The following is a 12,216-nucleotide window of genomic DNA, read 5'->3' on the forward strand; positions in this document are numbered from 1 at the left end:
CAAGGGATTGGGAGGACTTTGGTGAATGATTTTAAAGATCTTAAATATGTTTTTGTTTGCTGGTCTATTATACCTTAATTATTAGACAAAGGGGGGTTGCTAGAATAATCTAATCTTATACTTGTATTTTTAAAATGTGTTGGAGCACCTACACCAAAGCATAGACCTCTTTACTGAAAGAATGGATAGATTAAAAGAAATAATACTGTGAACTCAGTGGCAGGCTGTTCCTTTTTCTATTATTTCAAAATGGTGAAATCTGAGGATTCCACGTGGAAGTAGAAATACATATTAGCAGACCCCCATGTAAAAGCAGAGATAAATGCTAGCAGATGCATTAACAGGTTTGAGGCATTAGCTGTCATTGTGCTTCTTACCTCCCTCAACACCCCCCCGCCTCCCCCACCCCCCCAAAAAAGGCATCTTCTGGCACCATCTAATATGTAGTTTTGTTTGTTTCCTGTTTTCGATAAGTCTCTTCCGATCAAGAGTAAAAGCTCCCAGTCTGTCTCCCAGTTTGAATCATTGACCCAGTAAGGTCCTGATCTTGCAGACTGCTCCATGCAGGCAGACCCCTGGGCCTGCGCAGAGCCCCATTAGCTTCAACATTCTGCTGTATTCTATTCTATTCTATATAGCGACCTCATGCAGATGCAGGGGGTTCACCTCTGCAGAATAACTTGCAGAATTGGGGTGTATCTGAATATTTTTTTGTACCCCAGACACATTTCAGAGTTTCTACAGCTTTTTCCCCACTCATTGTACAGGACAAAAGCATAGATATTGGAAAAGCCAACAGGTGTATTATTTCCTCTTTCTATTCTTCAGTTCTTTCTAGAAACTATTTTCCTCTTTGTCTTTCAGTGTGATAAATATAAGACTGGAGTTATTGATGGATCAGCATGTAGCAGTCTTTGCGCTAAAGAAACTCTATATTTTGGAAAATGTTTGTCAACAAAACCCAATAACCAGGTATGACTTTATTTATATGAGCTAATCATACGATTCTTTATCTAAACCGGGTTTGAGGTTTGTTTGGATTTTACAGAATATTAAACAGGCCTTATGTAAAAGGCCTGTTTAACTTGACTTCAGTTAAATTTTACTTATTTAAAGTTTTGCTCACTGAGATATTCAAGGGATGAGAATTTTAAACTAGGGATTCTGTTGGCACAGCATTTATAATCCCAGTCTAAAAGCGAGAAATCTGAGCTGTTAACCAATATAGAACACTATCTTAGAAACAGCAGACAACAATTCAGAATAATGTTTGATTCCATTTTATAAGGATCATACTTGTCTGAATTTTGTATTTAATTCACATTTCTGTTTCCATGAAATAGGATGTTTGCCACTCAATCATTTTTAACTTTAGGCATTTTAAATCCAGTATCCTTGGTTCAGCAAATCTGTGATAAATTGGGTATTGGGGGAAAAATGAGGACAGAGATTTACCTTTTACAGTGATTTAGATAACTACTACTGTCCAATAAATGTATAGATGTGGTATTTCTTAGTGTATTTGATGATTTGGCGTATCATATTATACAGATGTGTATGTATGCTTTAAGTAATACTGTCTAACACTCTACTTCTCTAATTTTACAAACGCCACTTTTAAAAAACTGAAACTTTAAAATGTACAATAAAGCTATACTTGGTGTGGACCCTGCACTAGAACAGCTATGAAATCCCATTTCATAATCCCAACTATATATATTGTGACAAAGTTCCTCCTCTACCTTGGTGGGTCCTGCGCTTACTGGCAGATTTTCTCACCTCAGTGATCTTCCCCACAGTCTGGATCAACTCCTCCTGTGTCTGATCAGGAGTTGGGAATTTTGGGGGGAACCCAGGCCCACCCTCTACTCTGGGTTCCAGCCCAGGGCCCTGTGGATTGCAGCTGTCTATTGTGCCTCTTGTAACAGCCACATGACAACTACAACTCCATGGGCTACTTCCCCATGGCCTCCTCCACACACCTTCTTTATCCTCACCACAGGACCTTCCTCTTGGTGTCTGATAACACTTGTACTCCTTAGTCCTCCAGCAGCACACCCTCTCACTCTCAGCTCCTTGTGCCTCTTGCTCCCAGCTCCTCACACATACTTCCTCTCCTCTGGCTCCTCCTTGCCTGACTGGAGTGAGCTCCTTTTTAAACCCAGGTGCTCTGATTAGCCTGCCTTGATTGGCTGCAGGTGTTCTAATCAGCCTGTCTGCCTTAATTGGTTCTAGCAGGTTCCTGATTACTCTAGTGCAGCCCCTGCTCTGGTCACTCAGGGAACAGAAAACTACTCCTCCAGTGACCTGTATATTCGCCCTCTACCAGACTCCTGTACCCCACTGGTCTAGGTCTGTCACAATATATAAAATGATGGGGTCCAAATTAGCTGGTACCACTCAGGAAAGAGATCTTGGAGACATTTGAGAGAACTATCCACAAACATCCACTCAATGTGCAGCAGCAGTGAAAAAAGCAAACAGAATGCTGGGAATAATTAAGAAAGGGATAGATAATAGGACAGAAAATATCATGTTGCCTTTGTATAAATCCATGGTACACCCATATCTTGAATACTATGTGCAGATGTGGTCATCCCATCACAAAAATTATATATTGGAATTGGAAAAGGTTCAGAAAAGGGCAACAAAAATGATTAGGGGTATGGAACAGCTTCTATATGAGTGGAGAGTAATAAGACTGAGACTTTTCAGCTTGGAAAAGAGACGGCTAAGGGGAGATATGATTGAGGTCTTTAAAATCATGACTGGTGTAGAGAAAGTAGAAGGAACCTTAAGGAAATGTTTACTGCTTCTCATAACACAAGAACTAGAGATCACCAAATGAAATTAATAGGCAGCAGGTTTAAAACAAATGAAAGGAAGTATTTCTTCACACAACGCACAGTCAACCTGTGGAACTCCTTGCCAGAGTATGTTGTGAAGGCCAAGACCATAACAGGGTTCAAAAAAGAACTAGATACAGACGTCCCCCGGGTTACAGAAACCCGACTTACGCAAATCTGCACTTATGGAAAAATTTCCATAAGCTAGAAATGAGGTGTCTTTTTTTTTTTTTTGGTAATGGTCAGGTATACGTTTCCGACTTACGCAGATTTCGAGTTACGCAAGGCATTCCAGAACAAAAAACTTGCATAAATTGTGGATTGTCTGTAAATACATGGAGGATAGGTCCATCAATGGCTATTAGCCAGTATGGGCAGGAATGGTGTCCCTAGCCTCTGTTTGCCAGGAGCTGGGAATGAACGACGGGATGGAATACTTGATGATTACCTGTTTTGTTCATTCCCTCTGGGATACCTGGCACTGGCCACTGTGGGAAGACAGAATACTGGGCTAGATGGACCTTTGGTCTAACCCAGTAGGGCCATTCTTACGTTCATTACACGGTCACTTCCAAAACTGCTGACACTCCAGATCCATTAAAGGTTTTTACAGAGTGCCCATGTTCCAGTACAGTGTGCTTCCTCTCTCCCATCCTGCATCACCAAACTAAAATAAATGCCTCTTATCAGCCTTAACAGAGAAGGTGCTGATGCCATTGTATAAAGCACACTTTTATGGAGCATGGGCATGTTGCTCTTTAAAATCATATTTGGATACAGTGGTCTCTCTTAAATATCTTTTAAAGTGGCACATTGTACAGGGAGCTGCCACTACCAGTCTGAATGCTGGCTTCTTGCAGTTTCCATGAGCAAACCCAGCATTCTGACTCAGGACAGTAGAAGACAGGAGAGCTTTTGAGGAAATTTTAATGTAACTATATCATTGCCTTTTCTCTGCATAGATGTATTTAGGAATCTGGGGTAATCTACAAGGTGTCATAAAATGCCAGATGGAAGAAACTATTCATCTTGATCTTGGAACTGAACTGGAACCAAGAAAAGAAATAGTTCTGTTTGATAAACCAACTAGAGGAACTACTGTTCAGAAATTCAAAGAAATGGTATATGGTCTTTTTAAAGTAAGTATATGTCAAAGAAGAGAAAATGAGCATAGATGCTCATTCTCACCACATTTATTTGTTATTAAAAAAAAATTTTTTTTTGCCTGACTCATTTGTCTGTTTATTGTCTGTTCGTTTGTTTTCAGCAGGAAGAGTACACAAATTAAATGTAAAGTCAAAACCTACTAAGTTGCAATTCCAATTACATTAGGGATGACCTTCTATTGTAGCTTTGAGAACCATTTTCATATTTTTTCATTTTAAGAATCTACTCTGATTGTGGAAAAACTCAATTATGTTCTAAGCTACAGTGGTTGCTGGTGAGTAGATCACATAAGCGTGAAAAATTTCAGATCCAGAGTTACATGTTAGAGACAAGCATGTGTAATTTAAAAGAAAAACAAAAATAGAGGGGTGGAGGTGGCGGGATAGTTATTGGAATGAAAGCTAGCATGCAACTTTTACATATTTAAGGCTTGAACCTGTTTTTGGCCCTTAAATAGGTATCTCTTCCTCTGCGCTTTTTCTTTACCATACTAATAACTATTCTATCCTACTAAGCAGTCTACAGCCCAGTTTTCCCAGTATAGAAGCATTGATCTAAGGATATGTTTACACTGAGGGTTTTCTGAACTTCTCCCTCCATTGCTCTTATCACTTGTGCAGCTCCAGTAGTGATAGCAACTGTGGCAGTGTGAGTTTAAAAACCAAACAGAAAACCTGACAGCTGATCTACAAGTGTCACATACCCCTATTCAAAGCAGGTCTATGCAACATGATTGTAAGAATGTTGGTGACGGATTTACACTAGTGCTTTCCCCTATAATTAACATTGGTGGAGCTGCAGAGATGCTAGAGTAATTGCAGGACAATATCAGAAAATGTTCAGTGTAGACAAGGACTCGAAAAAATGTCCTGTCTATACTGGTCATAGATGGGTGTAGTGCAGTTTTGATTCCAGAAAAGACAGGACTTCCCTATTCAAAAGCACAGCAGCAGTCCTGCTGGTTTGTTTAACCAATGAAATGAAAGTTATTATAGTAAGTGACAGAACTAAGTATGAAAGTACATTTATTAGTATAAGAGTAGTACTAAGAGATATTAAAAACATATTTATGACTGGCTAGAAATGATTGTATTCCCTGTAATCTCTAGTCACTATTGCAAGATCCAAGCTTTAATCAGATGAATTATAATAATCAGAGCTTGTTTTACTATGAAATGGTGTTTGAACTCTCAAAACTTTTCTAGCAAAAGAACCACAAAATGTTTTTATTATACGTAGGGTTGTCAACCGATTAAAAAAATCACTCAGTTAAAAAAATTAATTGCGATTAATTTCACTGTTAATAATAGAATACTATTTATTTAAATATTTTTGGATGTTTTCTACATTTTCAAATATATTGATTTCTATTACAACACAGAATACAAAGTGTACAGTGCTCACTTTATTTTTTATTACAAATATTTTCACTGTAAAAAACAAAATAAATGGTATATTTCAATTCACCTAATACAAGTATTGTAGTGCAATATCTTTATAATGAAAGTTGAACTTACCAATGGAGAATTGTGTACAAAAAATAACTGCATTCCAAAATAAAACAATGTAAAACTTTAGAACCTACAAGTCCACTCAGTCCTACTTCAGCCAATCGCTCAGACAACAAAGTTTGGTTACAACTTGCAGGAGATAATGCTGCCCACATCTTGTTTACAGTATCACCTGAAAGTGAGAACAAGCATTTGCATGGCACTGTTGTAGCTGGATATTGCAAGATATTTACGTGCCAGATGCACTAAAGATTCATATGCCTTTTCAAGCTTCAACCACCATTCCAGAAGACATGCGTCCATGCTGATGACGGGTTCCACTTGATAATGATTCAAAGGAGAGCGACCGATGCTTGTTCATTTTCATCATCTGAGTCAAATGCCACCAGCAGAAGGCTGATTTTCTTTTTTGGTGGTTCGGGTTCTATAGTTTCCGCATCAAGAGTTTTGCTCTTTTAAGACATCAGAAAGCATGCTGCACACCTCATCCCTCTCAGATTTTGGAAGGCAGTCCAGATTTTTAAACTTTGGGTCAAGTGCTGTATCTATCCTTAGAAATCTCACATTGGTACGTTCTTTGCATTTTGTCAGATCTGCTGTGAAAGTGTTCTTAAAATGAATATGTGCTGGGTCATCATTCAAGACTGTTATAACATGAAATATATGTCAGAATGTGGGTAAAACAGAACAGGAGACATACAACTCTCCCCCAATAAGCAATTGGCTGAACAAGAAGTAGGATTGAGTAGACTCAGAAGTAGGACTGAAGGCTCTAAAGTTTTACATTGTTTTGTTTTTGAGTGCAGTTATGTAACCAAAAAAAATCTATATTTGTAAGTTACACTTTCACAAGAGATTGCACTACAGTACTTGTATGAGGTGAATTGAAAAATTCTATTTCTTTTATAATTTTTACAGTGCAAATATTTGTAACCAAAAATAATATAAAGTAAGCACTGTACACTTTGTATTCTGTTGTAATAGAAATCAATATATTTGAAAATGTAGAAAAACATCCAAAAATATTTATTAAATTTCAATTGGTCATCTATTATTTAACAGTACAATTAATTGCGATTAATTTTTTTACTCACATTTAATTTTTTTTAATCGCATGAGTTAACTATGATTAATCAACAGCTCTAATTACATGATACCTAACATAATTTATTAAAGACTCTCTTACTGAGGACAAGGTGCACATTTTTAGGACTTTGAAAAGGAAGAAAACACATACTTTCATTGCACCATACACATGAAAAGAACACTCAGTATATAGTCCTAAAAAGCACTGTGTATGTATCATTACTGAAACCAGAAAAAACAGAGCATGACAATAGACACTGCTTAGGTTCCACATGCAGCTGAGTAGAATGGGTAAAATACTTCATTGACTATAAAAACACAGGACAGGTAATCAGCTTTAAGTTTTTAGAAGAAAAATGTATATGGAATTAAATATATATATATTTGTTTTTTCTAGCAAAAGTTGGGTGAACAGGGAAATCTTTCTGAACTGGTTAATCTCATCCTGTCAGTTGCTGATGGAAACAAAGATGGTCGAGTTTCCTTACCAGAAGCAAAGTCAGCATGGGCTCTTCTGCAGCTAAATGAGTTTCTGCTCATGGTGATCCTCCAGAATAAAGAACACACCCCCAAATTGATGGGTTTTTGTGGAGATCTCTATGTGATGGAAAGAGTTGAATATACCTCTCTCTATGGAATAAGCCTTCCATGGATCTTAGAACTTTTCATTCCCTCTAGTTTCAGAAGAAGCATGGACCAGTGGTTTACTCCATCATGGCCTAGAAAGGCAAAAATAGCTATCGGGCTTTTAGAATTTGTGGAAGACATTTTCCATGGACCTTATGGGAATTTTCTTATGTGTGATACCAGTGCCAAAAACTTGGGTTATAATGATAAATATGACTTGAAAATGGTCGACATGAGAAAAATTGTGCCAGAAATTAATTTGAAGGAATTACTTAAAGATCGTCACTGTGAGTCTGACTTGGACTGTGTTTATGGTACAGACTGTAGAACTCTATGTGACCAAAGTAAAATGAAATGTACCGCAGAAATAATTCAGCCCAACTTGGCAAAAACATGCCAGTTACTAAAAGACTATCTGCTTCGCGGTGCTCCATCAGAAATACACGAAGAGTTAGAGAAACAACTGTATTCTTGTATTGCCCTTAAAGTCTCAGCAAACCAGATGGAAATGGAGCATTCTTTAATACTAAATAACTTAAAAACTTTATTGTGGAAGAAAATATCCCATACAAATGATTCTTAGTATCTTTAACCACAGAAGAAAACGTTGCCACTCTAGGAGATTTACCACTTTTTATCAAATGCATCTTTGGCATTTTAAAAATATGTCTTCTTAGCTCAGAATTCATTAACTTTCCTAATTCTTACTCCAGCAAACACTGCTACTATAGTGCTTCTCAGAGAAAGAATGTGCCACTTAATGAATTGTCTGACAGAAGTTAAAAGAGCCTTGTGGTTAGAATGCTCCATCATGGAAATAAACCATGTGCTTGCCCTCCCCTTGCACTTTGGCAGAAGACCCTAAACTGGGGTCTCCTGCTGTCAATATTCACTGTGCTACTATATTGACTAATTTAACTTTTTTTTAATGCTGTGACTAGCATCATTCATTTGTAAATATCCACTGAGAATTATTTTTTTCCAAGTAGTGTTACAAATGCTAGCCAAAAGACCCACCACTATTAGAAATAATGTGCTTAAGTCCAAGAGACTCTTTTGAATGAACTGAACATTTTGAGGATGAAGTTTACTAATAACTTAGCATGGCAAAATTTGCACAATGGAAGATTTTTAAATTGCTAAACTCAGCGTGACAATTAAAATGTATTCCAGAAAATTGGGTATTTTAGAATGAGAGATTTTTAGTTAGATTTTGTTTGCATACACCTTTTTACCTCATACTTAAATATATCTTGAATGTTACCACACTAGCTGAAAGTTCTTAACTAAAGGTCCTGGTACAACATGCCATGTTGGGAGCTAAGAATTTAAAATATGTATTTAAAAAGTTGCATATGCTAGAGCAACAATATACCGTTACACAATGGGGAAACAGAGAAACTACAAAGCCAGAGTCTTGAAATGTCAGTAAGATAAAAGGAAAGTTAAGCAATAGCTAGTTTTGAAGCCAGGGATTTTGTGGATTAAAAGGGTCAGGAGTTAAATAACTTTAATAGTTTTGGTAGCTGCAGTGTTGTAGCCTTTATAATGGAGATCCTCATAGTAAAGGTTTAGAGTCCGTAGTTTGACTTAAGTGAAAAGTATCTAACAAACTACATTTCTAACACTGATGTAGTCTAAAAGTTCGATTTTGTAGCTAAAGCTGTGTGGCAAGATGTCTTGCATTTAGTCTCTCCTGGTTTACTTTAACAAATGTCTAAATTATAGCTAGGCCTAAGCCACGGGACAGAATCTAGATCCTGATCTGGATTTTCCTAAATTTTGGAAGTGTTCAGATATGGAGTTTTTTGTTTGGGACCATCTTTACCCTAAGCACTAAATCAATAATTAGTTTATTATTGGAAATATTCTCCTTGTCACGTTGTTTAAATTTTTGCAGGGTGCTAGGTTTATTCTCTGCAGCTCTGAAGCAGAGTGAATACTAGACTTAAATCATGAGGGAAATAACTTCTCATCTTAACTCCCATTTGTCCACATTCCACACTGTTCTTGACTGCTCAGGAGTGGCTCAAGTCACAAATGAGACTTTGCAGAACTGTGTGTGTATGTAAAGCACTTGTGAACACTGTGCTTGTATTCACCCATTACTAAACCTTCGTAAGCACTTCATTCACTTCTACCTTTTGTTCAAGGGAGATGAGGAAAAAACCTTTTATTTAAAAAGTACTATTTAAAGTGTTAATTCTTTTAATTACTTTGCAGGCCTTTTATGTTAAACATGTTTCCTAAATGATTATTAGTATCTGGATTCAACAAAATTCTTGTTCATGAAGGCATATAACAAACATACTTAGAGAAGGTAAAATCATCTATCTTCCCTCTGTGTATACTGCGGGAAGTATTAATTCTCTTGGTTTAGGTGTGGTTTTGCTTTTTTGTAAATATTCCGTTGTTTGACTCTTGCACCGTGTCTACCATTCTGCTGTCTCCTTAAAGTTGACTGATCTGCCCTCCAATATATCTGCAACTAGTAAAGAAACCAAACATTAAGCATATCATTTTCTTACCAGATAAATCTGAATGTGAATACTATGATGGCTATTAGGCATTGAAACTATTGAACAAAATAGTGTGACTATTTTAAATGCTTTTCAGATAACTGGAAACTTGTCAACAATGCAGTTTATTGTACATTTTGATTGCTACCTGCACCACCTTCAGGAGCTTTCATTTAGAGTTTTGTTTACAATAAATCAAAGGAATCCTTTCCCTCTTTTACAGCAGTATTTTTTATAAATTAACACTGGGTGTTTGAAAAACTCTTAAAAGGAAGGTTTATCTTAAAATAACTTCAAATATCCAGCTTCAATTTGATTCTTAATTTAAATTATAGAAAAGGAGCAAGTCACTTAATCTTTAATGAGCTCAGTTACTGCTTAACATATATACTCAATCATAAGCCGGTTCCTTTATAAGCCAACCCCCCCACCCAAGATAGATAAGTAAAAATGGAAAATTTTTATTACTCGTTCATAAGCCGACCCTATAATTCGGGGTCAGCAGACTTTGGCTCCCGGGCCATCAGGATAAGCCACTGGTGGGCCGAGATGGTTTGTTTACCTTGAGCATCTGCAGGCATGGAGGTAAACCTAAGTAAACAAGTGTCCTGGCAGGACAGCAACTGGTGGGGAAATTTTGTGCGGGGCGGGGAGGGGAAGCTTGGAGTCAGGGGAGTAACCCCTGTGACCACCCCCCCACATGACCCCACCCCTAGCCCAGGACCCCCACACTCTTCCCAACCCATCCCTTCCCACCTTAGCTGGGGAGGATGTCTCTGGCCTGGCTAGAGCTGCTCCAACAGCCTGCTCTGGGGGGAGGGGCCGAGCTGCAGCTGCTTCAGAGGCTGAGGGGGAAAGCAGCATGGCCAGAAGCAGAGACTCTGGCCCCACCTCTTCCCTTCTGGCTCTGCTGCCTCTCCTTACGCTCTCTGTTGTGGGGGGAGGTGTTGTGTCCTACCTCTCCCTCATTATACCTGCTCATAAGCCACCCTTCTCTGGTGCTCCCCTTTTTTACTCAAAATATTCAGCTTATGAATGAGTATATATGGTAATTTTCATTGGAAGACAATCTCATTCGATAGTTTTCATACTACTATTGGAATTATAAAAATTAAAAGGCAGGAACAGATTAATTTAAGCAAGGTTTTAAGACATGGAATTAGCCTGTTTTAAGAAAGTATGATTGGCAGCAGTTTTTTTTTGTTTGTTTTTTAAGTGTTCAGCATCCTCCCTTCAATAGCAATTGCTTCAAATGAAATTGGATATTCCAAAGAATATTAGAGATTAAAATCAACATTGGTAGGATAAATCATGACTCAAGGTATCCCACTGTTTCAATTATTAGTTTTTATGTAGATAATTTTTTTAAAAATTATTCAATGAATCTTCTCATTGCACAGCAATGTCATTACTTTGTTGCTAATTAACTGAAAGAACTCTGCAAGAAAGCTCATACACTAGCATTGCCGCCAATATTCTTTTACATTTTCTTGGTACCAAGCGGGCTACCAAATCCAATGAACACTACATTTTTGTCCTTGAGCAAGTTTACCCTTGCCTAAGGACAAAATTGGGATGTGCCAGCCAGGAATCTTTGCAAGGAGTCTGTGTGCATCAAACGGCAACTCCCCCAGGCTAGTAGTTTCAAACCCCCTCTGCCAGGAGCAACTGTCTAATCTCCGGAAACCAACTGCTGGGCAGGGGTGATATGCTTTGGCCTCTTCAGATCAACTCCAGAGCCTCCCAGAACTGGGTGGATACTGTAGAGCTGTTGCTAAAGGAGCTGTCCCACCACCTCCTCCCCACAGCCAGGAGTGGCCTCAAGAGGAGAAGGAAGGCTTTCATGCCACAGGGGAGTGTCACGCAGCACTGAGCAGAGTACAATAGGCTCTTAAAGGACCAGACCACAGCCTTGCTGGGGCCACAAAGAGGAGACAGAGGCACAGTTTCTGACTTGTGCAGCCACATGTGTGCAGTTTACAGGAGACACTGATTGCCACTATTAAATACATATTTTAGTTAGGAGGAACAGATAATTACATGCATATATAACCCCATTTAATTAACACTAATTTTCTTTTGACTATTATCTAGACTCACCAATGCCTATGACTGGTCAGCAAAGTGTATTTAAAAATCTCGTCTTACTTTCCAATGCATAAAGCTAAAACTCCAGTAGAACTACAGACAAAGGTAGTTAACTGAGAAATAGAGCCAGTGCCAAAAATTCACAGGGTGAGAAAGTCAATAGGTGACAAAATGAAACTTTACAACATTATCCAGTGGTCTGTGAAATACAGTAAGTTGGATCCTTAAACATACTAAAGTTACCTTGAAAACAATCATCATGAGTCTAACGCTGTAGAATATTTTCTAAGCCTCTTTTTCAGATAGTTTGTTTGGACTTTCATTTAGATAAAGCATCTTTAGATCAAATGTCAATAAGCCAATGCTACACAG

The 12,216-nt window shown here is 38.0% G+C and overlaps 1 protein-coding gene across 2 annotated transcripts in view; it reads left to right on the plus strand.

Moving 5' to 3' along the window:
• Positions 1 to 10,216, plus strand: part of DIPK1A (divergent protein kinase domain 1A) — a 46,053-nt gene extending 35,837 nt beyond the window's left edge. For both annotated transcript variants that reach the window (XM_030573319.1, XM_030573320.1), the window contains 3 exons: positions 865 to 972; positions 3,809 to 3,985; positions 7,008 to 10,216. In XM_030573319.1, coding sequence (XP_030429179.1) covers positions 865 to 972; positions 3,809 to 3,985; positions 7,008 to 7,820 — 1,098 coding nt within the window. In that variant the 3' untranslated portion in view covers positions 7,821 to 10,216. The remainder of the gene's footprint in view (positions 1 to 864; positions 973 to 3,808; positions 3,986 to 7,007) is intronic.
• The last annotated feature ends 2,000 nt before the right edge of the window (positions 10,217 to 12,216 follow it).

The sequence above is a fragment of the Gopherus evgoodei genome, chromosome 8 (genome assembly GCF_007399415.2).
Source record: "Gopherus evgoodei ecotype Sinaloan lineage chromosome 8, rGopEvg1_v1.p, whole genome shotgun sequence".
NCBI classification, from domain to species: domain Eukaryota; kingdom Metazoa; phylum Chordata; order Testudines; family Testudinidae; genus Gopherus; species Gopherus evgoodei.